The following is a 25,358-nucleotide window of genomic DNA, read 5'->3' on the forward strand; positions in this document are numbered from 1 at the left end:
CAATGATGAAAATACAAGCATCACCTTATTACGATAATTCTGCAATGGTGATTAAAGTGGAAGTGGGATTAAAACCATTTCTATTCCTAAAACTATCTTCTCCACTTAATTAGCACTTTCTTAACAATCCATTTTCAAATTAATCTGGCTAAGGACAATGTCAGTGAACCAGAGCTGAATAGTCTCTGGTCTAGGAGAGGTCTGCATCGATAATATGGTGACTGCCTTCAAGTATTAGTGTATGTTATATTTGGGCAGGTAGGGACCCAAGCACTTGAAGTAGCAAAATGGAAACCTTGAGGTTTGAGTTCTTCAGGATGTTTATTCAAGCTGTGCATCAACTAGGATCTCAGTAGCAGGTCTGTGGACTGGTTCTGTAGCTGACACCACTGCAGAATATAGGATCAGGGCCATTCTCAGCCTCTTCAGGAATCAATGCTTACTATCCAGGGCAAAAGTGCTTCTGTCTCGAGGTTGCCCATAATGACAAATGCTCAAGACTACATAAAAAAATATAAAAGCAAACGAAACCCAGAAATAATTTTTACCTATCAGATGGTTGGTGATTAAAACCATAGATATACATATTATAGATGAGCCTGCAGGCAAACAGTAGATTCATAAATCATTGATAGGAGTATAAATGGCCCAGTCTTTTTGGTGAGTAATGTGTCAATGTCTATTTGAATTCTTAAATGCTCATGCCCTATTTCCTGGCAGTTGCATGGAAATGTACCATACAAATATACTTGCAAGTGTATGGCAAGAAAGGAAAACTGTACAAGGATGTTTCCTGAAGAACTGGTGGCAATAGAAACAAACTGGAAACCAGTTAAATATTTCTCAACAGGAATATGGTTAAATACATTAAAGGACAGCCACGTGAGGGAATTTTGTGATCATTTAAAAGGATGTGGTCAGGAGCGCCTGAGTGGCTTAGTTGATTAAGCACGCAACTCTTGGTTTCAGCTTAGGGTCATGAGATAGAGCCCTGCTTTGGGTTCTGTGCTCAGCAGGGAGGCTGCTTGAGGTTCTCCCTCTCCGTCTGCCCCTCCCCCTGCTCACATACTTCCTCTCTCTCTCTCAAAAATAAATAAAAACTTAAAAAAAAAAAAAGGATGTGGTCAAATAGTTGTTTTGATGACTATAACTCTGTAATATACGGTTGGCCCTTGAACAACAGGGGTCTGAACTATACAGTTCCACTTATACATAGAATTTTTTTGATACAGTACTCTAAATTTATGTTCTCATCCTTATGATTTTTAATAACATTTTCCTTTCTCTAGCTTACTTTATTATAAGAATACCATATATAATATATGTAACATACAACATATGTGTTAATTGACTGTTTATGTTATTGGCAAAGCTTCCAATCAATAGTAGGCTATCAGCAGTTATGTTTTTGGGGAACCCAAACTTATGTCTGGATCTTTTTTTTTTTTTAAGATTTAATTTTATTTATTTATTCATGAGAGACACAGAAAGAGGTAGAGACACAGGCAGAGGGAGAAGCAGGCTCCCCATGGGGAGCCTGATGTAGGATTTGATATCAGGACCCCAGGATCATGCCCTGAGCCAAAGGCAGACGTTCAACAGAGCCACCCAGGCATCACTATACCTGGATCTTGATGGCACAGGGCATCAGACCCCTAACCTCCATGTTAAGGGCCAATTGCAGTTTAAAATCAGAAAATGTGATGCCTGTGACTTTGTTCTTTTTCAAGATTGCTTTGGCTATCTGGGGTCTTTTGTGGTACTATACAAATGATTGTTTTTTTCTATTTCTGTGAAAAATGCCATTGGAATTTTTATAGAGATTGTTTTGAATCTATAGATTGCTTTGGGCGGTATAGACATTTTAACAATATTAATGCTTCTAATCCCTGAACATGGACTATCTTTCCATTTACTTGTGCCTATTTGAATTTCTTTGATGCATGTTTTATACTTTAAGTGTACAGATGGTTTACCTTCTTGTTTAAATTTATTCCTAAGTATTTTATTGTTTCCAATGCTATTTTAAATGAGATTGTTTACTTAACTGCATTTTAAAACAGCTTGTTGTTAGTATATAGAAATACAACAGATTTTTTTACAACTGAAAAATAAAAGGACGTGGTTAATCTTCATGCTAAAGTAGAAAAAACCTCTAATATAGAGGAATAAATTAAAAACCAGGATATAAAATGCTGATATATTTTTTCTGGAAGGATAGATGAAATAGTAATGTGGTTATTTTTCTAAAAATATACATATAATCCAAAAAAGAAAAAAGCAGAGTACCTGGAAAGTGGTAGACCATTTTTCCTCATTCTTTGTCCTTATTGATATATATATACATTTTTTAAAAAGTGCTTTTTGGGATCCCTGGGTGGCGCAGCGGTTTGGCGCCTGCCTTTGGCCCGGGGCGCGATCCTGGAGACCCGGGATCGAATCCCACGTCGGGCTCCCGGTGCATGGAGCCTGCTTCTCCCTCTGCCTGTGTCTCTGCCTCTCTCTCTCTCTCTGTGTGTGTGTGTGTGTGTGACTATCATAAATTAAAAATTTTTTTTTAAAAGTGTTTTTTTTCTTTTTTGTGTTTTTGTCTTTAAGAATGAGACATGAGGCTACAGAGGCGTCTGGGTGGCTCAGTGGTTGAGCGTCTGCCTTCAGCTCAGGGCACGATCCTGGAATCCCGGGATTGGGTCCCGCATCGGGCTCCTGCAGGGAGCCTGCCTGCTTCTCCCTCTGCCTCTATGCGTCTCTCATGAATAAATAAATAAATCTTAAAAAAAAAAAAGAATGAGGCTGTATGTGTATAAAAGTTGAAACATGTCTGTGACAGATCGTGCTTTCCAAAAATGGCCAGGGCAATATTCCTGGTTCTACAGGCCCTTCTAGAACTTTGTTACTCCCGATCAGGAGGTGGTTTATTCACTCCTCTGGGTGGGACTTTGACAGCTTTGGCAATGAGAAAACCATGGAAACGACACTGTGTGACTTCTGGGGCTATGCGCAGAATGGCCATACAGCTTCTATGAGGATCATGGTCTCTCTGGGATGCCTACCCTTGGAATGCAGTCATCATGCTGTAAGGAATCCCAACCTAGTCCATAATTCAGTCATTTGGAGTATGTTCACAGTTGTGCAAACATCACCACCACCTAATACCAGAAGATTTCTATCACCCCAAAAGGAAATCCTATACTATCCTATCCAATCCCCTCCATCCCCCGGGGCCCTGGCAACCACTATCTTTTTTCTCTATGAATTTGCCTATTCTAGATACTCCAGATAAATGGAATCATACAATATGTGGCCTCTTGTATCTGGCATCTTCCACTTAGCGTAATGTTTTCAAGGTCCATCCATGTAGTATGTATCAGTACTTCATTCCTTTGTGTGGCTGAATAATACTCCATTGTATAGATACACATTTGTTCATCCACTCATCACTTGATGGATACGTGGGTTGTTTTCACTTACTGGTTATCAGGAATGATAGTGTTATCAACATTGACATAGAATTTTTTGTGTGGACATGCCCTCAAATCTCTTAAGTACTTTAAAGTCACCTATTAGGGGCACCTGGGTGGCTCAGTGGTTGAGCATCTGCTCAGGTCATGATCCCGGGGTCCTGGGATTGAATCCCGGATTGGGCTCCCTGCAGGGAGCCTGCTTCTCCCTCTGCCAATGTCTCTGCCTCTATGTGTCTCTCATGAATAAATAAAATCTTTTAAAAAATTTTAAAATAAAGTCACCTATTAATATTATATAACACATAACACGTAATAATTAAATGATACCCAATTAAGATAATTCTTATTCATCAAAACAGGTTTTCTATAGAGCAGCCAACCTGCTCCCTCATAGTAATGCAGATGTCCTACAGAACACCACATACTTAATAAAATAGCACTACTTCCAGACTTTTCACTAATTTACATAAACCTTTCACCGAATCAGTCTGAGCGAATGACATACCACTTTACTACCTAAAAAAACTATTATGTGGTATTCAAAATTTCTCTCTTTATGTTCCACGATGAAACCTATCACTTTAATTTGACACACAGGGAAAGACTTCGGTCCCTTCAGGAATTTGGGATCTGATTTACAATTCTTATGAACACAGCCTTGTGCTGTACTGTGACTTACTTTTGGGGTTTATTTAATAAAACTTCAGGAAAAATAGGCTGTATTTAAAAATAAATTCTGTACAAGCTTCATGACGGTCATTTGGAGTCTGCCGTATGCTTCGCCTTCATCTCATAAGGAAACAATGAGATGCTTCTCTGGGAAACTGCTGTAGAGGCTACTTGTAGAGGAGAAACCACACTAATAAGACAGTGTGGATGCTTTCCCTGATGGAAAATTACAAGTTTGCTTGGTTTCAATCGTTGGCACCAAATCCTGGGTTCCTCATCACTGAATTGACTTCTTTCCACTTGGCTTTCTCTCGGCCAGTGTCCTGGCACACTATCAGAGGGAAAAATAATTAGAAAGAAGTGTCTTTTAGGGTTGAGGAGCGCTGGTAGCTTACCAGATGGAGAGAAACACAGAGCTTCACACAAACCCCTGTCCGGACAGAAGCACTACTTGTCCTCCTGCTTACATAAACCATACGCAGTATTCATGCCTCCTGAGACGTGCACACTGAGAGTGCCAGGATGTTTCCCTCTTCTTCAGGGGAAGCCTCTGGTGGTTCTTCAGGGCATGAGCAGTGACCCAACTGTCGTTAGTCCCAAAGAATTTTCCAAGGGCTCCGCTCATCTTCTCAGAGTTCTTCTGCTGCCATGGGATCTAAGGCATCTTATTCCTGGTTTGCTCATCATTCAGGTTGTGAGTGTGGGGTGGGGAGTCAAAAGCAGCTTTATAATTTTTGTAGAAATAACAATTGCTAATTGTAAAATTGTCAACTACAGATATGTAGCAAAAAAGCATCTGTTATCTCACCTTTCAGGATCCAGTGGGTCACTTTGGTTTTTCTAGTAATCTCTGCTTGATATGTAATTATTCATAGAGCATTTCTCAAATATACTTATGAACGTGGTGTTTAATCTGTGCTCAACCAGAAGCTGACTGTGAGACAAGGACTGGAAAGGAAGGGACTCATTTGGGAGATATAGCACATAGTAATGAGGAGTGGGGAAGATGGGGAAGTTAAGGCAGCCAATCAAGCGTGGTTGTCAAGTCAGCTGCTGCTGCAGGTGGATGGAGATTAATCCCACAAAGAAACTCTGGAAAATGGTGTAGAACACGTGCCTCAGAGATCTTATTTGAAGGGCAAGTGTACTGGGATGTTTACACAGGTCCCACTAGATGAGCTGTTCCTAGTGGGTTTAATTCTGAGCCTCAACAGCCTTCCAAGACACTGGAGAAAGACATTCCCCCTCCCCCCGCTTGGGGTGGGGGGAAGAAGGGAAGATCCTTGCAGGTAGAGGGCAGCCAGACACATACACAGAAGTGGTATCGTTTAAAGGATAGCCAGGCACTGCTCTAGAGGCAGGGGACACAGCAGGAAACAAAACAGAGAAAGAGCCCTGTCCTCATAGGGCATTTCTTCTGCGGGAAAGACTGATAATAAAGGAAGTAAGAAATATATGTAAGGTGTCACATGATGACGAGTCCTGTGGAGAAAAATAAGTACTGAAGAGTCCTTGAGGGAGGGAGAAAGGGTTGGTTCTGATTCACAAAAGAGGGACCAGGGCAGGCCTTAGGAAGACGGCATCCTCAAGGAAAGACCCAAAGGAGGGGAGGGAAAAGGCTGTCTCATGGTTGCCTGGGTAAGAAACATCCCAGGCAGAGGAAACAAACACTAAGGCCTTACGGCAGGAGTGTCCCTGGGGTGTGAGGGACAGGAAGGCCTGTGAAGCTAAGCGGGGTGGGCGCAGGGGGCAGATTGCAGAGAGGAGGCCCAGCAGAGCAGAACCTTGTTGATACTGGGAAGCCCTGTAAGCAAGAGGGCTCCAGACTCTGCCTGGAGCAAGAGTCTCGGGAGAGCAGAAGTAGAGGACGACAGACTCTAGCTTGTACTTGAACAGATGGCTCTGGCTGCTGTGTGAAGAGTGGACTGGGGAGGGTCAGGAGGCAACTGCAATACGCTCCAGTGGAACAGTGCGAAGCCATTAGATTCTAAAAATACGTATAAGGTGGAACCAAGGTGACCGGTAGGAAGGTTGGATGTGGAATGTGAGAGAAAGAAGAGTCAGCGTGTTTGGCTTGAGCACCTGGAAAGAGAAGGAGGCCTTTTCCTGAATCAGAAAAAACTTGAGAAGGAACAAGTCTTTGGTCAGGGGTAATTAGGTGCCTGGCTGTGGGTAAAAAGTTGTGGTGTCTTATAGACACTAAGCGGAGGCGTTGGTAGGAGGCTGAATGTAGGGGTCTGGGGTTCAGAAGAGGTCCTCACAGGATAAAATATGGTGAGTCTGTCAGCATATGGATGGTCTGAAGACCTCCAAGGGAGCAAGCTACACAGGAATGATGAGGTCTAACACAACGCTGAGCTCAGGGAGATGAGACCATGAAAAGGACATTGAGAAAGGGCACCCAGTGTGGTGTCCTGAAAACCAAGTGCAGAAAGTCTTTCTAGGAGATGAGACTGATCAACTGTACATGTATACCCGGGCCACATTTATACAGATGTGCAAGCAGAAACATCCTCTCTGTATAGAGATACAGATACAAGTAATTTAGAGCAATAGTGGTATACTATATAAACAGATCTGCGACTCAATTTTCTTGGTAAGTGTCCCATGGGAATACTATCGGTCTACTCCATCATTTAACGGTTGCAGAGCATTTTACTGTATACATGTATCATAATTAATTTTTCCCTATGGATATTTTCCCCAATTATAGAACCCTAATTACAGAGCAATGGGAATCTTGTGCATTCCTCTCACACCTGTGTGGTTGTCTCCTTGGGATAAACCCTGGAAGTGGGGTTGCTGATTCAAGACTCCTTCCTGGGCAGCCTCAATAATCTACGATGTATTCAACATGGAACATCCTTTGCTATTAAGGAAGAACCCCTGGGGTGTTTTTCCAGGTAGACCCCACTGTACGGGGAAGCTTCCAAATGCACAGAGGGCATAGGGCAGCTATCTGGGTAAACTTCTGTTAGGAGGGCAGATGTTTGGATCAAGTAGAAAAGTCCACGACAGGAAGCAATGTGTTGGTACTAGCCTTCAGCCTGACATATGAAACTGCAGCCAATTTCTGAGTATAAAAACCACTCCATTTCCACATAGAACAGAACTCTCAAGGCCTGCAGGCTCTCCAGCAGAGCTACTAAGAGCTTATTACGTCAAGAGCAAATGCAGCAGATGAAGGCAGATGTGCCTTTTTGCAATGACTGTAATTAACTCCCAATCTTTCTCCACACTTTATTTTTGCTGGCTGGATTTGTCATTTAGCTGTTAGAACAAGCCTACTACATATCTCAGATTTTCCCCCTTTACCTTGTCATTCCTAGCAACACCATGACTCCATCACCTGTCTGGGCACATACAGTCTTTGTCTGGATGTCAGGACGCCTTGCACATTTAGTGGTAACCTTGAAAACAGTGTCTACCGGCCCGGCAAGGGACTTCAGGGCATTAAAGGACAATGTCTTTAGTCACGTATATCATCAAGTTTAGGGAAATACACTGAGACACCTTTTGATTCATAAAGAAAAGAAGTTAATGACCAACACAGCCATGCCTTGGATCCATTTATTCTCATCTCCGGGTGGGTCTGCAAACAACATCCATCCCAGGATTCAGAATCCACCACTGGTACTTGACCCTTGGAAATCACAGATGAGTGATACTCATCCAAGAATGAGTTCCCTACACTAAGTTCTTAACCACTGAGAGAGGCCTACAAGAATGTACCTGCCAGTCTGAAGTTTTAAAATGTTTTAGGTCTGTGTGATCTGGCTATATGCTTTTCAGTTCACTTTACCATGTGACATCCCTTTACTATGACAGAACCTTAAGCCACACACACACCAATTCAGCCACTTACACTGTTTCCTCCCTTCTGCTCCAAGGGCAAACGTCCAGTCCAGTCTGGAGGTCAACAGGGAAGGTTTTCTTCTATGTCATGGCTGAAATAAAAGTTATTTTATCCCAAGGATATGGCAGCTAGAGGGCAGCCTACAGAATTTATGCCAAATTCCATTCCTTAAATAATATTTCACAGTTTATTATGAGACAATCGCCACCAGACCTATAGGACTCAGGGTGATGTTTAAAATCAGAGCCCAGGAGTGACCACCACCCCGTCTTCCTCTTCCGTGGCCTGGCCCCGCCCACGCCGTCCACTGGTCTCTCCTCAGAAGGCCTCTCCTCAGAACGCCGTGTAGTAGTGCTCTGTTGTGCTGACGATGTCACTCTGGTCCTCCAGGAGCTCCAGCACCTGCTGCAGCACACCTTCACTCAGGCCCGGGCTGATGCTCAGGCGAGCACAGGCCAAGATGTGCTGGAAGTGGCAGCCCTTCTCGGTGTCTGCTGAAAAAGGCAGTTGGCTAAGTCTGGCATGCCTGTCAGGCCCCCCTTCCCCTTCTTAGCCCTCCCCCTCCAAAGCTCCCAAGTCAGGACCTGCATTTTAACAAAAGCCCTGTTCTCGGGACCCTGATTTCACCACATGACGTGGACTCACAGCTCAGGAACCTGGGCCTTCCAACTTCAGGGAATGCTAATCATTTATTATCTAGAACCAAATGGATTTTTAGTACTTGAAAATCTTTTTCCTCCAGTGCAGTTACATGCATGAGGGCACCTATTCAGGGCTGAACCCACAGCTTCCCAGGCGGAAGCCATCTTGAGATGGACAACAGAGCTGGTTTAGGGCAGCCTCCACAGTCTTCCCGTAAGTCCTGACTAACGAGACAGCCTGGGGACAGCCTGGGGAGGAAGGGATTCTGACCACTACTCCATTCTCATTCCTCTCTGCCTAGGCTTCCAAGCAATCGTGTCCACGATGGCTGTGTTCTAGTAATCTGCTTTCCTCCACACAAAAAGACCCAAGACTATTTAGTTTACAATGATAAAAGTTCAGGGTTTAGCAACCTCTTTCCTACTTCAAACCAATGATTTAGAGATGTGGAATGGACAGTGAAGCTGTGACCAATAGAGGGTCAGGGAATCAACTCAATGAGTTGTGTGATTAGCATTTGTTTCATTATCAACAGATTAAGAAAGAAGGGAATAGGAAATTACAAAATGCATTGCATTATGGTACTATAAGTATTATTTTGTGAAACTTTTTACCTGTATATAAATATACACATGTATAAGTATATGCATTTTTTCATGTATATGTATATATATATGTGTGTGTGTGTGTGTGTGTGTGTGTGTGTGTGTGTATATATATATATATATATATATATATATATATATATATATATATATAGTACTGGATCATGATTGTAAAATGCATTTGTTACTCTGAGTCAAAGTCAAACCTCATTACTGAGAACAAACCCTCCCCAGATTCACTTAAAGCCCCCCTGCAGGGCCAGGCTTGGCCTCTCCATTGCATCCCCAGCACCTGGCACATCTGTTGCTCCACACAGTTACTGAATGTTGTTTTCAGAGAATAGAATGCTTTAGGCTACAGGAAAGTGATTAAAGAGGTATCATGGTGTTGGGCTAAGCATGGTTTGGGAGGTGGCGCACCTGAGCCCCAGTTTTCTCACCAATGGTGGGGGGGAGGGACTAAGTAGGGGGGAGGGCACCCCTGGGGTCCTTTCCAGCTCTAAGAGTCAGAGAATATCACTAGCATTGCTCTTGAGCTAACGGAGACTTGCTAAATTCTGACCTCTAGTGGCCCTGTCAACTCAGCACTCCTCCCAGTTTGGGTTGCTGTTGAACAGCTTGCCACCTTCACTGGTTTCCAGGCTGTTCCTTCAACATTCATTCCATAAAGACTTCCCGGGGATCCATGGGTGGCGCAGCGGTTTGGCGCCTGCCTTTGGCCCAGGGCGCGATCCTGGAGACCCGGGATCGAATCCCACGTCAGGCTCCCGGTGCATGGAGCCTGCTTCTCCCTCTGCTTGTGTCTCTGCCTCTCTCTCTCTCTCTGTGTGACTATCATAAATAACTAAAAAAATAAAAATAAAAATAAAAAAAAAAAAGACTTCCCGAACCCTCCAATGTGTGTAGTGCTGCAAAAGGAGGAGCAAGTGACAGAGGGAGAGCTGACTCCATAGTCCAACAGACCCAAATTCAAGTACTAGCTTCAACTCAGGCAGAGCAGTTCACATCTCTGGAGGTATAAGATGGAAAGAGAATCATCTACTTCACCAGGAGCTGTGGGGACTAAAGGAGCCCTGTGGCGGGTGCTTCCTACATGGCAATGATGACGACAATGTCATCTTCATAACCTAGATGGTGCACGTGACCTAGTCCCTGCTCCAAAGCAGCTTCAGCCCTTCCTGGGAAGGGTGATGCTGGAGGGTGGAGAGGGACTCCAACCAAACTAGGCCTACACATGGCAGAGAGGGAGCACTGGACTCTCACCACCACTTGGGTTTTCATAGGTCTTTGCTGGGCCTGGACGCCCAAGCTCAGGGCTCAAGAGGACCTACGGACACATGTGGGGCCCCAAACAGTGATGCTAACTGCCCCGAAGGCCTTAGATGATTTCTTCAGAAAGGCCATGCTGCCATCTGGGGGTTGTCTGGGAGGGATGCTCACAAAGTGACCTTCCAGTCACATGGGGAGAAGGACTGGTATTAGTTTTGCTTTATGTGTTTGGTAGAATTCACCAAGAAGCCATTAGGTCCAGAGCTTTTCTTTGTTGGTAGATTTTTTGTTACTGATTCAATCTCCTTATGAGTTGGAGCTCTATTCAAATTTCCTTTTTCCATCTGATTTAGTCTTGGTAGCTTTTGTTTCTAGGAATCCGGCCATTTCATCTGGTTATCCAGTTCGTTAGCATGCAGCTGTTCACAGTACTCTTTCACAATCTTTATTTCTGTACAACCAGTACTAATGTCCTCATTTTCATTTCTGACTTTAGTAATTTGAGTCTTTCCTTTTTCTTCTTCATCTCCCTTGAGCTAAAGGTTTGGCAATTTTGATTTTTTTCAAAGAATCCACTTTTGGTTTCATTTTCTCTATTATTTTCTTTTTTTTTTTAAAGATTTTATTTATTTATTCATAGAGATGCAGAGAGAGAGAGAGAGAGAGAGAGAGAGAGAGAGAGAGGCAGAGACACAGGCAGAGGGAGAAGCAGACTCCATGCCGAGAGCCTGACGTGGGACTCGATCCCAGGACTCCAAGATCATGCCCTGGGCTGCAGGCAGTGCTAAACCGCTGCACCACCAGGGCTGCCCAATTTCCCCGATAATTTTCTATTCTCTACTTCATTTATCTTTGCTCTAATTGTTATTATTGTCTGTCTTCTTCTGCTAGCTTTGGTTTAATTTGTTCCTCTTTTATCTAATTCCTTAAATTGTCAGAAGTTCGGTTTTGATTTGAAATTCCTGATTTATAGTGTGTTTGTAGCTATAACATTCCCTTTAGTGCTGTGTCTCCTAAACTTTGATTCCTCTAGCTATTTTCCAATTTCCTTTGTGATTTCTTCTCTTATCTACTAGTTAAGAGTGTTAATTTCCACAAATGTGTTAAGTTTTCTAGTTTTGTCACTGATTTTTAACTTTATCCCACCGTGGTCAAGAAAATACTCTGTATGGTATCTTTTTTTAATCTACTGAGACTAAGTAGTAACCTAACATATGCTCTATCCTGGAAAATGTCCCATGTGCACTTGAGAAGAATGTGTATTCTATTGTTGGAGTGTTTTGTGTAGGTCTGTTAGGCCCAACTGATTTCTCGTGGTGTTCAAGTCCTCTTTTTCCTTATCTTCTGTCTGCTGGTTCTATCCATTATTGAGAGTAGGGTACTGATGTCTCCAAATAGTACTGTAGAACTATTTATTTCTCTTTTCACTTTCATCAATTTTTGTTCCATCTATTTTGATGGTGTCATTAGGTACATAAATGATTATAATTGCTATATCCTCTTGCTGTATTGAACCTTTTAGTAGTATATAGTGTCCTTTTTTGGTTTTAGTAATATATAATGTCCTTTAAAACTTTTGGTTTTAAAGTTGGTTTTAGGGATCCCTGGGTGGCTCAGTGGTTTAGTGCCTGCCTTCTGCGCAGGGCGTGATCCTGGAGTCCTGGGATCGAGTCCCATGTCGGGCTCCCTGCATGGAGCCTGCTTCTCCCTCTGCCTGTGTCTCTGCCTCTCTCTCTCTCATGAATAAATAAATAAAATCTTAAAAAAAAAAAAAGTTCGTTTTATCTGGTATTAGTATAGCCACCCCTGCTCTCTGTTGGTTATTTTTATTTGCACAGGTTATCTTTTCCAACCTTTCACTTTCAATCCATTTGTGTCTTTGGATCTAAAGTGGTGGCATTTCTTTCTTTCCTTTTTTTAAAGATTGATTTTTTAATTTATGTACATATGTATGTATGTATGTATTTCTTTATGACACACAGAGAGAGGCAGAGACAAAGGCAGAGGCAGAGGGAGAAGCAGGCTTCATGCAGGGAGCCCGATGTGGGACTCGATCCTGGGACCACGAGATCACACCTGAGCCAAAGGCAGATGCTCAGCCGCTGAGTCACCCAGGCATCCCTAAAGTGGTTGCATTTCTATAGACTAAAAATGAGCTATCAGAAAGAGAAAATAAGAAAACAGTCTCATTTATAATTGCATCAAAAAGAATTAAGTATCTAAGAATAAACTTAACCAAAGAAGTGAAAGATCTGTACTCTAAGAATGATAAGACGCTGGTGAAAGAAACTGAAGATAAACAAATGGAAAGACATTCTATGCTTATGCAATGGAAGAATTAAGATAAAGATAAGCTGGGCGGGGAGTGTAGAGGAGAAGCCGACTCCCTGTTAAGCAGGGAGCCTGACCTGGAACTCAATCCCAGGACTCATGACCTGAGCTGAAGGCAGAAGCTTAAAGGACTGACCTACCAAGATGCCCCACCATAAGACTTCTAAAAGAAAATATAGGCAGTAAACTCTTGGGACATCAGTCTTAACAATATTTTTTGGATCTGTCTCCTCAGGTAAGGGAAACAAAAACAAAAATAAACAATTGGGACTACACTGAACTTTTTTTAAAAAGCATTTGCATATGATGGAACCATCAACAAAACCAAAAGGCAACCCACTAAATATGAAATATCTGTGCATGGCAGATCTATAAGAGGTTAATATTCAAAATATATAAAGAATTCATATAACACCAAAAATACAAACAGTCCAATTAAAAAAGACCCGAATAGACATTTTTACAAAGAAACCACACAGATGGCCAACAGACACATATGAAAAGATGCTCAACAGCACTCATCATCAGGGAAATGCAAATCAAACCCACAATGAGATACCACCTTATACCTGTCAGAATGGCCAGAATCAAAAAGTCAAGAAATAACAAGCGTTGGAGATGTGGAAAAAAGGGAATCCTTAAGTACTGCTGGTGGGAATGTAAACTGGTGCAGCCACTATGGGAAATAGTATAGGGGTTCCTTAAAAAATTCAAAATTGAAATACCATATGATCCAGCAATTCCATTTCTGGACATGAAATTCCATTCCATTTATCTGAGGAAAATGAAAATACTAGTTTGAAAGATATATCTGCATCCCTATATTCACTGCAGCATTATTTACAATAGCCAAGATAAAGAAATAACCCAAGTGTCCATCGATAGATTAATGGGTAAGGAAGATACAGTGTGTATATACAATGGAACATTACTCAGCTATAAAAGTGAATGAGTTAAAAAAAAAAAAGCGAGTCTTGCCATTTGCGAAAATGTGGATAGACTTAGAGGGTATCACACTAAGTGAAGTCAGTCAGAGAAAGACAAATACCATATGATTTCATTCATATGTGGAATCTAAAAACCAAAACAAACAAACAAAACAGAAACAGACTCATAACTACAGAGAACAAACTGGTGGTTGCCAGAGAGGAGGGGAGTGAGAGAATGGATGAAGTAAGTGAAGTACAAACATCCAGTTATAAAACAGTGACATGAATGTAAATAGAGGTAAAAGTCAATATTTTAATAACTTTGTACGGTGACAGATGGTCACCAGACATCATGGTGATCATTTTGTAATGTATATAAATGTTAAATCACTACACTATACACCTAAAACTAATATAATATTGTAAACCAACTATACTTAATTTAAAAAAGAGAGGTGCCTGGGTGGCCCAGTCGGTTAAGTAACTGACTCTTGATTTCAGCACAGATCATAATCTTCAGAGCCCCCTGTTGGGACTCCCTGCTCAGCGAGAAGTCAGCTTCAGAGTCTCTCTCTCCCTCTGCCCTCCTCCCGCTCACACATACTCTCTCTAAAATAGATGAATAAACTTAAAAAAAGAGAAAACTGATGCACAGGCCTGCCCAAGATCACACAGCTACAAAGAGGTAGACGTAGGATTCAAACCCACGGAAGGGGGGCTGGAGAGCCCAGCGCTTCACCTCTGCCATGCTGCCTGGCTTTAGACAAGCCCAGTATCAGTGCTTAGGGACTGGAAACAGGCTTCACGTTTACAGTCCTTTCCTTATTGTAAGTTGTTCTGTTACTGACTTATAAAGGACTAGAGATTTCATGTCCTACCGATCATCCTGATAAGGAAAAATTCAATGCGGTTATTTTGTACAAAAGGTTAGAAACGAACAGCCCAGTAGGAATGATTAAGTGAAGATCTATCTATACATATAATGGAATCCTGTGCAGTGATTAAAAAAGACTGAGGCACTGTTATGTGTGCTGTTGCTGAATGACTTCAAGAAGCCAATGTTAGATCTAAGGTACAAGATGTGGAAACTGAGAATCGAATGTTAACCTTTACTTGTGGGGCTTTTTAAAAAGAAACTACACAGGTATGTTTGTAAGTATTCATAACATCTCTATAATAATATGTAGGAAACTGATTAGCAACCACGGCCTTTGGGAACATAGACCCTGGAGGGATTCTGACTTTCTGTGTGCACTTTGCACTGTTTGACTTTTTGCCATGTCCAGACATGATATATATATGTGTATTTTTTTTTAATGTCATAGGTTTTTTTTCTATGACAAGAAGTGGTCTCAACAGATTCCAAGACAGTCCCTATGAGGTATTTTGACTGGTATTCTCAGTTACTAATGCTCCAGAATTCAGCTTCTGGGAGTGTCCTATTTCTGGGGACTAGCTTACAGCTTTTAGAGGCTCCCATATACAGAGTGGCAGAGGCTGTCCACCTTGACATACACACTCACCAAGGCAAGAGGGCTGGGGGTTGGAAGGGGTGTAAAACCTGCCACTTTTACAGACTCTCAGGTTACCAGGCAGTTTGGTTCCCCTGAGAAGTGTGAATTCCTTTCATTTGCTTCACCAGGCACTGGGATTATTTCAATCCATCCTGTTCCCAATGCAGATCAAAATAAGATCTGGCTAGTGGCCTACAAGGAGGATGAGTGCAGGAAGGCTACCTGGGGAGCAGTCTCTCATCTCTTTGGTTGAAGCACTCCACATTTCAGTGCTCTTTAGAGCACCCTAAATAGTGGGTGGATAGGTTTTCCCCAACTCAAGGATACTCGTCCTTGTTCTGAATGATGTAAACAAAAGCCAGAAACCTTGCATTAAAATAATAGATTGCTTTCAGTTTATTTTAAGATCTGTTGTCACCCTACTCTGGGATGTGACCTCATCGGTTCTTAAAGGCTAAGCAGGGCTGCATACCATAAACCCCAGGACTGGAGACCTGGTCCAGCTCCACCTGCTGACAGCCTGGAGCAGGGCCAAGCCCTGGGGATGGAGTGGCTGAGAGGGCTGAGGGTGGGTTTCTCTGGAGAGAAAGCAAGCAGGCTGAGGAGACCTGCCATCATTAACAAGTCTTCCCTGCTCTTCCAGGCTTGTTTATTGACAAATGGCAAAGTTCATTATCAGCATATGTTTGCAAAAGACAGACTGAAAAGTCACCTTGAAGTCTGATCAGTTTACATAGGATTTAAAGATAGGACTAGTGCTTTCTTCTTTTTCTGACAAGTGTGAAGATGGTAATGTCTATTGTCAGACTATCTACAGTTTGAGTGTCTAACCACTAGGGGTTGACCTAACACCACTAAAACCAACTGTATTTTAAACCATTTCTTCTGCAAATTATCAGGTTCCACGATGACTGAATTACACTAATCATAAACTGTAATGTCTAGAACCATTCCTCCTCACACTGAAAGGCTTGATGTTAGAAGAAAGGAAGCTGTCTCGTCTGGGTTCAAAGACAAGGGGCAAGAGTAGAATAAGAAATAAGACAAATTAGTGAGAATATGAGAACCAGAAGATCAGAAAGTCCTGGCCTTGTGTCTTACCTCACTGTACAAGAATCACCTGCGATGCTCACCTGTCCAGCTCCTGTCCCAACCCCTAATGAATCAGAATCCCCAGGGTTGGGACCTGAGCACTGCATGTTTAAAAAAGCTCCATGGCCAAGTCTTATGTGCAGCTAAGGTCAGAACAACCCTGAGAGTCTAATGTTCCCTTTACAGAAGAAGAGACTGAGGCTCTGATAGGGCAGGTGTCTTGACCAGTCGTTTTTCCAAGTCACTACTGGGGAAAGCCCCAGGTCTCCTGACTCTCCATCCAGTGCTCTCTGGGAGGGAACACTCCCCGGCAGTGCACTGGGGTACCACACACACATACATTCCACCACTTACGATTTGGTTTTTGGCAGTCTTCTTGAATGATATGGTGGATCTTTCTATGTAGTTCTTTGTCTTCTCTGGTTACCTAAATGGGGAAAACAGGAGACAAAGCATTCTTGAGCAATGAAGTAGTTATGTCATCTGACTCCCAGCTTGGTATTTAAGATAGTTTCTCAAGATTTCACAATAATCACCATCCCTACACAAACAATAGGGTTTTTGACACCTGGCCTCTTGTCAAACCCGCTCAGTCCCTGAGCAGCTCAGGGCTCTGCAGTTGGCCGAGAGGCACACTCCCTTGGAAGGTGGTTTACTGGGGCCATGATGTCACAGAAAACTGAAATTCCATACTTTTAAGGTGCAACTTTCTTCTCAAATATTCATGACACATTCATAACGTTCCTCATACTCGCTTTTATATTCAAAGGGAGGTATGAATGATCAAAGTCTCCAACCAGGACTCCTTCCTCTGGGCCCTGACACGTCTCCCATCTCCTTACTTTTCTTCTTTCTCCCAATTACAAAGAAAAACAAATGAAATAAAAACTGTCAGGAAAAGCTAGCAAAAGAGTACATCTAGCCCATCCATTGAAACACTTTCTGTCTCAAGGGAAAACATAAGGAAGCTCCTTTCTGGGGATCCCTGGGTGGCTCAGCAGTTTAATGCCTGCCTTTGGTCCAGGGTGTGATCCTGGAGTCCTGGGATCAAGTCCCACATCAGGCTCCCTGTGAGGAGCCTGCTTCTCCATTCTCCCTCTGCCTGTGTCTCTGCCTCTCTCTCTCTGTGTCTCTCATGAATAAATAAATAAAATCTTAAAAAAAAAAAAAAGGAATCTCCTTTCTCAACCAGCTCAAGAGGGAAGAAGTAACCAAATGGGTTTCACCTTCATGTTCCATAATAAATCTAAAAACAAAAAAAGAAAAAAAAGCAAAAGAGGAAAGAAGGAAAAGAGGCGGAAGGAAGAAAGAAAAAAAAAAAAGCCTGCGAACAAATACATGTATAAGGAATTGTATGTCCAGACCTAGAGAACAAGCAGTCTTGGGAATGCATGGGGATACTGGCAACGCCTGCTTTCTCTTGACTCACAACGTTACTGTGAAGATTATCTAGAGTAATGGGGGTGAGAGCTGCTGAAAGCAAGAAAGCACAACACAAACACAAGCCATCTACAGCCCTGTGACAGTGACTTCCCCAAGGCAAGGCCTTCTGGAAAACAGAAACCTGCAGGTTGGGCGAAGAGGTGGAAGGGGAGGAGTGAAGGCAGAGAAGGGGATGATGGTTCTGTGAAGGAAGAGAGCTGGTACTGTGGGATCTCCCCAGCCCAGCTCACACTGATTCACAGGAGGAAGTGCCCTAGCCCTGCCACACCTTGGCCCCGGCCAGCTGCCCAGGTCCTGCTGCTACCCTGGGAAGAGCTTTCTACAGATGCAGGGGACCAACCCTAAAGCCTCCAGGGAGAATAGGAGGGGTAGGGGAAGCATGTCAGGGTGAGCTGCCCAGCAAGGGTTTCCCCTGCCCTACCAGACCTTTCCACACCAAGAGGAGGTAGTCTGCACTCATCCTTACACAGATTAAATACTCTTTTCAAATGTTACTCAGGAGCACCTGGCTGACTCAGTGGGTAGAGTGGGTGACTCTCCATCTCAGGGTGAGGAGTTCAAGCCCCATACTGGGGTGTAGTGCTTAAGATGAAAACTGGGGCACCTAGCCAGCTCGGCTGGTAAAGCATGTGACTCTTGATCTTGGGGTTATGAGTTCATGTCCCTACTGGGTGTAGATTACTTAAAAATAAAATTTAAAAAATAAACTTTAAGTTACTCAAATAGTATTTAAAACACATCTTTATTTTTTTTTAAAAGATTTTTATTTATTTATTCACGAGAAAGACAGAGAGAGGCAGAGACACAGGCAGAGGGAGAAGCAGGCTCCCTGCCGGGAGCCCAATTTAGGACTTGATCCCAGGGCCCAGGATCATAACTCAAACATTGAGCTACTGAGGTGCCCAACACATCTTAACTTAAAAAAACTCTGAAATAGGGAATCACTAGTGTAAATCAACATTAAGAAAATGTCCTATTCAGGAAGGCTTCCCCTCAAGAATAATGTCTGTAAATACCAAGACTTCTGGGATTCCTCAGGACTTTGATCTGCCTCCAGGACAATCACTCATGACTGAAGGCACACTACCAATGTCATGAGGAAGCCCGTTTTCACTGAAAAGTTGGCTCCTCCAACTACTAAAGGTAGGCTGTGAGAGGTGAACCTTTAGTCTGAGGCAAGCAAGCACTTGCACCCCTGGTGGGAATGTAAACTAGTAGCACTTTGGGAGGTCAATCACTCTGTGTTGGCCAAATGCTTAAAAGTACATGCCCTTTGCTCCAACAATTCCTTTTTTAAGAGTCAATCATAAAAAGAGAAATGCTTACATGAATTCACAAAAATACCAAAGCAACACTATCTGTGAGAGCAAAAGACAGAACCAACCCCAATGTCGACCAGAAAGAAGTGGTTAAAAGTGTACAACAAGTACCCATGATATGGAGTACCATGTGAGGTCAAAAAGATTGAGGAAAATTTAAAGTACTAACATGGAAAGATGCCTGTGATGCGCTATTTTGGTACCCCGCCCCAAAACTGCCAGGCATTATTTACAGATTCTCCACTGTCCCAGGGGACACCTGTCGATGTCCTGAGACATTTTTGGTTGTCACAAGTCAGGGGCTGCTACCTCTATCTAGTTAATGAAGGCCAGGGATGCTGTTAAACATCCTACAATGCAAAGGAAAGCCATTCACAACAAAGAACCATCTGGCCCAAACAGTGTTAAGGTTGAGAAGTCCTGATTTGTAGGATAATCACATTTTAGAGGGACAACAAAAAGGCCACAGAAGCATCTGAATGTGTACATTTTGGCAAATGCACAGGTTAAGTGTCTAGGACATACTGTTAAAAATGGCACCATGAAAAAAAATGGCATCATGTAGGGAGGGTGCCTGGGTGGCTCAAGGCATTAAGTGTCCGACTTTTGGTTTGGGCTCAGGTCATGATCTCCTGGTTGTGGGATCGAGCCCCACATTGGGCTCCAAGCTCAGTGCAGAGCTTGTTTCAGATTCTTTCTCCCACCCCTCTACCCCTCCCCATGTGCGCTCTCTAAAATACATAAATAAAATCTTAAAAAAAAAAAATGACATGGAAAAGATATGGGCTTTCACTCCTTATCTTATGAACCTCCTTAATGATTTTTAAAAACAGTAAATAGGTATTCCTAGGGAATGAATATAGTTGTGATCAAAGTATCAAGGAAAAAAAATAAAGTTGCAGGTCTCTTACATAATATAGCTTATCAAAACCATGATCTTTCTGGAAAACAAATCCTTTTTCCTGCAGCAGCTGTATTGCATTCTTAAATATACTATGAATTGCCTTGGAAGTGGTGTCATTCTTAGAATCCTGTAGGAAGAGGAAAAAGAAAAGAAGTTAAGTCCCATCTTACTACATCTCAGAGTAACTCCCTGGACCAACTGGTTTATGAATTCACCCAACAGGCTTTTTATCTGCTGAGTCAAAAAGATCCAGGTGTGTGGCCTAACACAGAATAGTATTTAAGGAGGCCTGGGAAGTTTGCTCAATAGGATCATGCTTGACAACTGTTCTCTACCTTAGTTGTGATTTGTTCAACTTTATAATATGAAATGGAAAATCAAGAAGATAATCTTTGAATCTGAGTATGTAGTTTATATGTCGACTCATTTAAAATTACTTCTATTCCCAATTTTTAATTTTTTTTAAAATTCAGAGCCAGATCACTGTATGCATGTATCAGCTCAGTTTTTTTCATTGAAATTATGGCTATAATCTAATCTCTTCCTAAGGACTTCAGAGAATTTTACACTATTGACGTAAGTTGGGGACTCTAGGACATAGAGAATATTATGTCATCTCCTTATTTTAAATGGTGGAAAATGTAGGTAAATAGCCATGTGGAGACCTGTCTGTCCAAGGTGGGTCATGGGGCTAAAAACAGAGGGGGTCCCAGACTGCATGGAAGGAACCTCTGTGGCTATCAGTTTTCTATTTCCTCAATTTCAATATTTCTCTAAGACACAGGTTTACCCAGAGTAAACAGTTCATCCTATTTCTTGTCCCAGAGGAAGCTAGGCTTGTCCCAGAGGAAGCGAGGCCTTCAGCTACGTCTCGCCAAGGTTAACTAAACTTTAAGTTTGCTGAGTGGGGGACTTGATTTCTATTTGGCCATCTCCTCCCTCACACACCGAGGGTAACTGATAAGACATTTGTGTAATGAATGGGAAATAAATACCCCATTATAGAGGTGGTATCCTTTTTATGATTCCACTGGGGGCTTTCAGTCCATTCCTGAAGCAAAGTGGTGAACAACTGTCCTTCAAGGTACAGATCCACTTTTAATGTGACAGAAATCTGTCAAGATAGTTACAAGATGAGAGCACCAAAGAAACAAGGCAAAAGCTTCTAAAGGAGCATTTGAAGGCAAAGTCCTGCCCCTAATGAAGAATGCTGATGAAGGCTGTTGGGGGCAGTACCCACAGATGCTGAAAGAATTTGCTTGTGATTTGCTAATGACCTTTCCTGCAAGAGACAGGGAAAGGAAAGAAACCCCCAAATGGCCGCAAGTGTTGACAACTGCATCCCTAGAGAAACCCTCTCTTTCTAGAAGAGACCTTCCAAAGAGGTGTTGTTTTAATCTCATGGATCCTAGTGATGTTTCACAAACATGCTCCCCTGGACTGAAGAGAACACTCTCAATTAAATTAATAGTCAACAAGCTGGAGCACCTGGTCATTAGGAGATTAGGGCCTAAAACAGACAAACATTCCAAGTTATGACAGCACCCGTTCTCTGAAGGCAGAATAAGGCCAAGAACTATGCGATGACTCCCACAGGCAGAAAAGCTACGTAAGTGTGTTTAGAATAAACAACTCACTTAGCAATTCTGTCACACATCCTTTTATTCTGGGGGGCTTCAGGGAAAGCTGTATTTACTTAAGGGAAGTACAATCAACCCAAAATAGAATCTCCCATGAAACTGTTACAGACACTTACTCTTCATAATTCTAAGGAAATTCATCTTCTTTGGTCAATTTACTATCAGGATTCTAAGGGTTGAGTTTATTACAGCTCTTACCAAGACAGAAATAAACTGGAGACTAAAAATGATTGTTGCATGATTACTGCCACCTTAGAAATGATTCGTGATTATCCCCAGACCACACAAAAAGCTCAGCTCCTCCTCCCAGATTTCAGAAAGCTCAGGCAGCAGAAAGACTGTGCTAGGTCTGTGAGATTAAAAGCACAGCTTCAGCTGTGAACAAGAAGGGCCCAACAGAAAGGCTCTGTGAATATAAACAGCATGTGGAACTTCCTTTCCAAAAACATTTGCCTCGGTTGACCTCAGAGCATATCTCCCTCCTGGTTATGAAGATCCAGTCTCAGGGGGAAGGCCTCCAATCATCTCTCCTGGCCCATAGCTCAGCCTGGCCTGGGATTTGTGTCTTTCTTGTCTTTTTCTAAAGACAAGGCTCATACGATTCAGGAAACCGAAACTACACAGAGACAGAAACAGAGACTGGCTGAATATGCTGAGCCTGAGCAGGCCTCTCCTAGCTGCAGGTCAGGAACTGGGTGGATCTGAAATATATATATAGTCTTCATTCTCAAACAAACTCTACATTTACCCAGCTGTCAAAGAAACAATGGTTTTGCAAGGTCTGCTTATCACGTTTCTGGATTTGATAAGAAGGGCCACTACGGAAAAAAAAAAAAAAGCGGGGGGATGGGGAACATTCAAACCCTCCCTCCCCTGGCCTCCAAACTATAACACTCCCACAATGATTTTTTTGTAAAGCTTTCATCTGTATGACAACAGAAAGTGCCAAAGGATCTAGGGTTTCACCATCATTGTAAAGCATCCTTAGTCTCCCAGGCAGAATTCAACTCAATGACACTGACCTCCCCAGCCAGAGTCATGTGAGGGAATAATTCATAATTGATTGGAAAAAAGAGTTTCCAAAGACAAAACAGAGTGCCACATTCATTTCTTTTTAAACATACAGGACTGGGCAGACACAAGTTTCTGCTCTAAGCATTCTCAAAGATACCATGCCAAAGTTCCCCAAGGTCGTTCTGAATGGAGGAGACTTCAGAGAATCCTCAAGTCTTTCTCCTTAATTGCGGCTCCCACAGAAGAGTGGGTTCACAGGAAGAATGTGGTCTTTGCTAAGCTTCAGTTTCCTTCCAAACATGCCAACAGAGTGGTCAGAAGTGCTAGGAGGCTAACTTGGCGGTGAGCCGCCTCTAACCGACTAAATGGCAAGGCTGATCTTGTGGACAGCAGACAGTTGGAGAGCCCCAACTGCCTGGAAGCCCCAGGGCACAGAAGGGAGAGGCTGGCCCAGCCATCTCCCCACAAGTGTCTCCTGAAATGCTATCCCTCGTTGCTGCGAATGACATCGCGGGTCACTGTGCACATAGCCTGGTGCCAGGAGGAGATAATTAGGTTCGTGAACGAAACTGAGAAGCAGTGGTAGTAGCCTAGGAGGTCAGGATGAGGACCTGGTATCTGTGCCCCCAGAATCACGAGGAATAACTTATGTTACCTAACGAGAGTAGTCACGGCAGCCCTGTTGGTAATGACAAAAGATCGGAAAACTTCTCAACAGTCCAGAATGGAGAGACTGCTTCATGTAACCAAAGATTATTATAGTGGCAAATCTATGTGTACGGCTAGGAAAGGGTCTCTAAGACATGCCGTTCCATGAAAAGCTAGGTACAGATTAGAGTTTAGCATGCTACCATTTGTGTGAGAAAAGAGGACAGAACTACTCCTGGTTTATAAATGTAGACTCTCTCTGGAAGGATATTCCTAAGACTGGTAATGGTCCTTGTTTCTGGGGGGGGGAAGTGGTTAGGAGGGAGGATGGGAAGGAAACTTACTCTTAACCAGATACTGTTGGGGACTATTGACATTTTTTAAAACTGTTCACTCCTTCAACTAACAAATAATCATCAAGAACTGAGTTTATGGCAGGCCCATTCTAGAACATGGTTCTAGAGAGCAAAGAACAAGGCAAAGAAGACCTCTGCTCTTGTAAAATTTAAATTGTGGCAGAGGAATAGGCAGACAAATAAGTAAATACCAGTGATATCCTGAGATATGAAAACAGGGTGATAACATAGTGAGGAAGCAGGTGACTCTCAGAGCAAATAGTTGGGGAGGGCTAGAAGGTGACATCTCAGCAGAGATCATTCCCCAGTGGAATAGAGAAAATAAAAATAAATGGTGTCACAACAAAAAACCCTGAGAATTGCAATGAAAGTGAAAGCTTAAAACCTAAGTTTCAAATAACTCTTAATTCCAAGTGAATAAGTAAACACCAAACAACTTAGATTCACCTGTAAAGAGACAGCTCTCTCCCAGGCGAGTGAGACATTACTTGATTATTCCTAGAAATGTTCACTTATAAACTAGACTGAATATAACTTGGTCTTTATTTAAACTCCTAATAAGGTACCTAATTTTGACGAAGAGAGAGCAAGTCATTAAAAACTTTGGTTCAAGAATCACCTTGCTGAGCAATAAATAATCTTGGAGAGATAATGATCTCTTCTCATTTATTTCCTCCTCGTTTGGCTCCCGCTGAGATTAAGTACCCATCTCAGTGAATATTAAGAAGTAGTATGGACCTTACACTAGTTTTTTCCCCTACCCAAAGATTAAGTTTACTGAGATTAAGTGAAGAGGGCAAAAGGACAGGTACATTTTCATTTCAGATTCTTAATGACCTTTCCAGAATACAAACATGGAAAAGAACCAGAACCTCATCCCTGGGTCTACCCTCTGAGTGCTCGTGCCACAGTCATGTTCACCACCCACACCCTTGAGCTGTAGATATGGGACAGGGGGCCTGAATTCTTCACATGGGCATGCTTCACTTACCTGCTCAGAGGAGGTGCCGTGAATCACAGGCTGATTGGCAAGGGATAGCAGAGATTCCACAATTTCCAATTCCTGCTGGTAAAAGGTTTGCACTTTGTTCTCCATGAGGAATTCTTTGGCTCTTTCACTCAGCAAACACGTGAGATTGGCAAGGTCCAGGGCACCTGGATCGCTGCTGGGGGAAAGTTTTTAAAAGCCCTGCAGAAAACTATCACCTTTGTTTCTTTTTGCTGTGCATAAAACAGAAACTTAGCTGGGAAATGTGACACTATTTTGATGTTTGATTGATTGAAGTATAGCTGACTTCCAATTTTAAATTAATTTAAGGTATACAACACAGCAGTTGACGAGTCTATTCTACGCTACATTCACAAGTGTTGCTACCATCTATCATCATACAGTGCTATTATTACAATATCATTGACTATATTCCCTATGCTGTATCTTTTACCCCTAGGACTTACTTATTCTAGTTAGAATTCTGGTTCTTTGAAAAATGTTATTGATATTTTGATAGGGATTGCAATGAATCCATATATTGCTTTGGGTGGTATGGACATTTTAACAATATTAATTCTTCCAATCCAAGAGCATGAAATATCTATTTGTGTCACCTTCAACTCTTTTCATCAATGTTTTATAGATTTCAGAGTACAGGTCTATCACCTCCTT

General features: G+C 42.4%; 1 protein-coding gene across 7 annotated transcripts in view; it reads right to left on the reverse strand.

The window, feature by feature from the left end:
- Positions 1–7,386: 7,386 nt before the first annotated feature.
- The window catches only part of STN1 (STN1 subunit of CST complex), a 42,794-nt gene continuing 24,822 nt past the window's right edge, over positions 7,387–25,358 (reverse strand). For 4 of the 7 annotated variants that reach the window (XM_055300262.1, XM_055300260.1, XM_055300261.1 and 1 more), the window contains 4 exons: positions 24,687–24,861; positions 20,045–20,164; positions 16,726–16,798; positions 8,163–8,483 (listed from right to left, as the gene is read on the reverse strand). In XM_055300262.1, the coding sequence (XP_055156237.1) occupies positions 8,323–8,483; positions 16,726–16,798; positions 20,045–20,164; positions 24,687–24,861 (529 nt within the window). In that variant the 3' untranslated portion in view covers positions 8,163–8,322. Of the gene's footprint in view, positions 8,081–8,162; positions 8,484–16,725; positions 16,799–20,044; positions 20,165–24,686; positions 24,862–25,358 lie in introns of those variants that run through there. The other 3 variants (XR_008661209.1, XM_055300263.1, XM_055300264.1) reach the window with 3 other exon arrangements.

Source organism: Nyctereutes procyonoides, unplaced genomic scaffold (assembly GCF_905146905.1).
Source record: "Nyctereutes procyonoides isolate TBG_1078 unplaced genomic scaffold, NYPRO_anot_genome, whole genome shotgun sequence".
NCBI classification, from domain to species: Eukaryota; Metazoa; Chordata; class Mammalia; order Carnivora; family Canidae; genus Nyctereutes; species Nyctereutes procyonoides.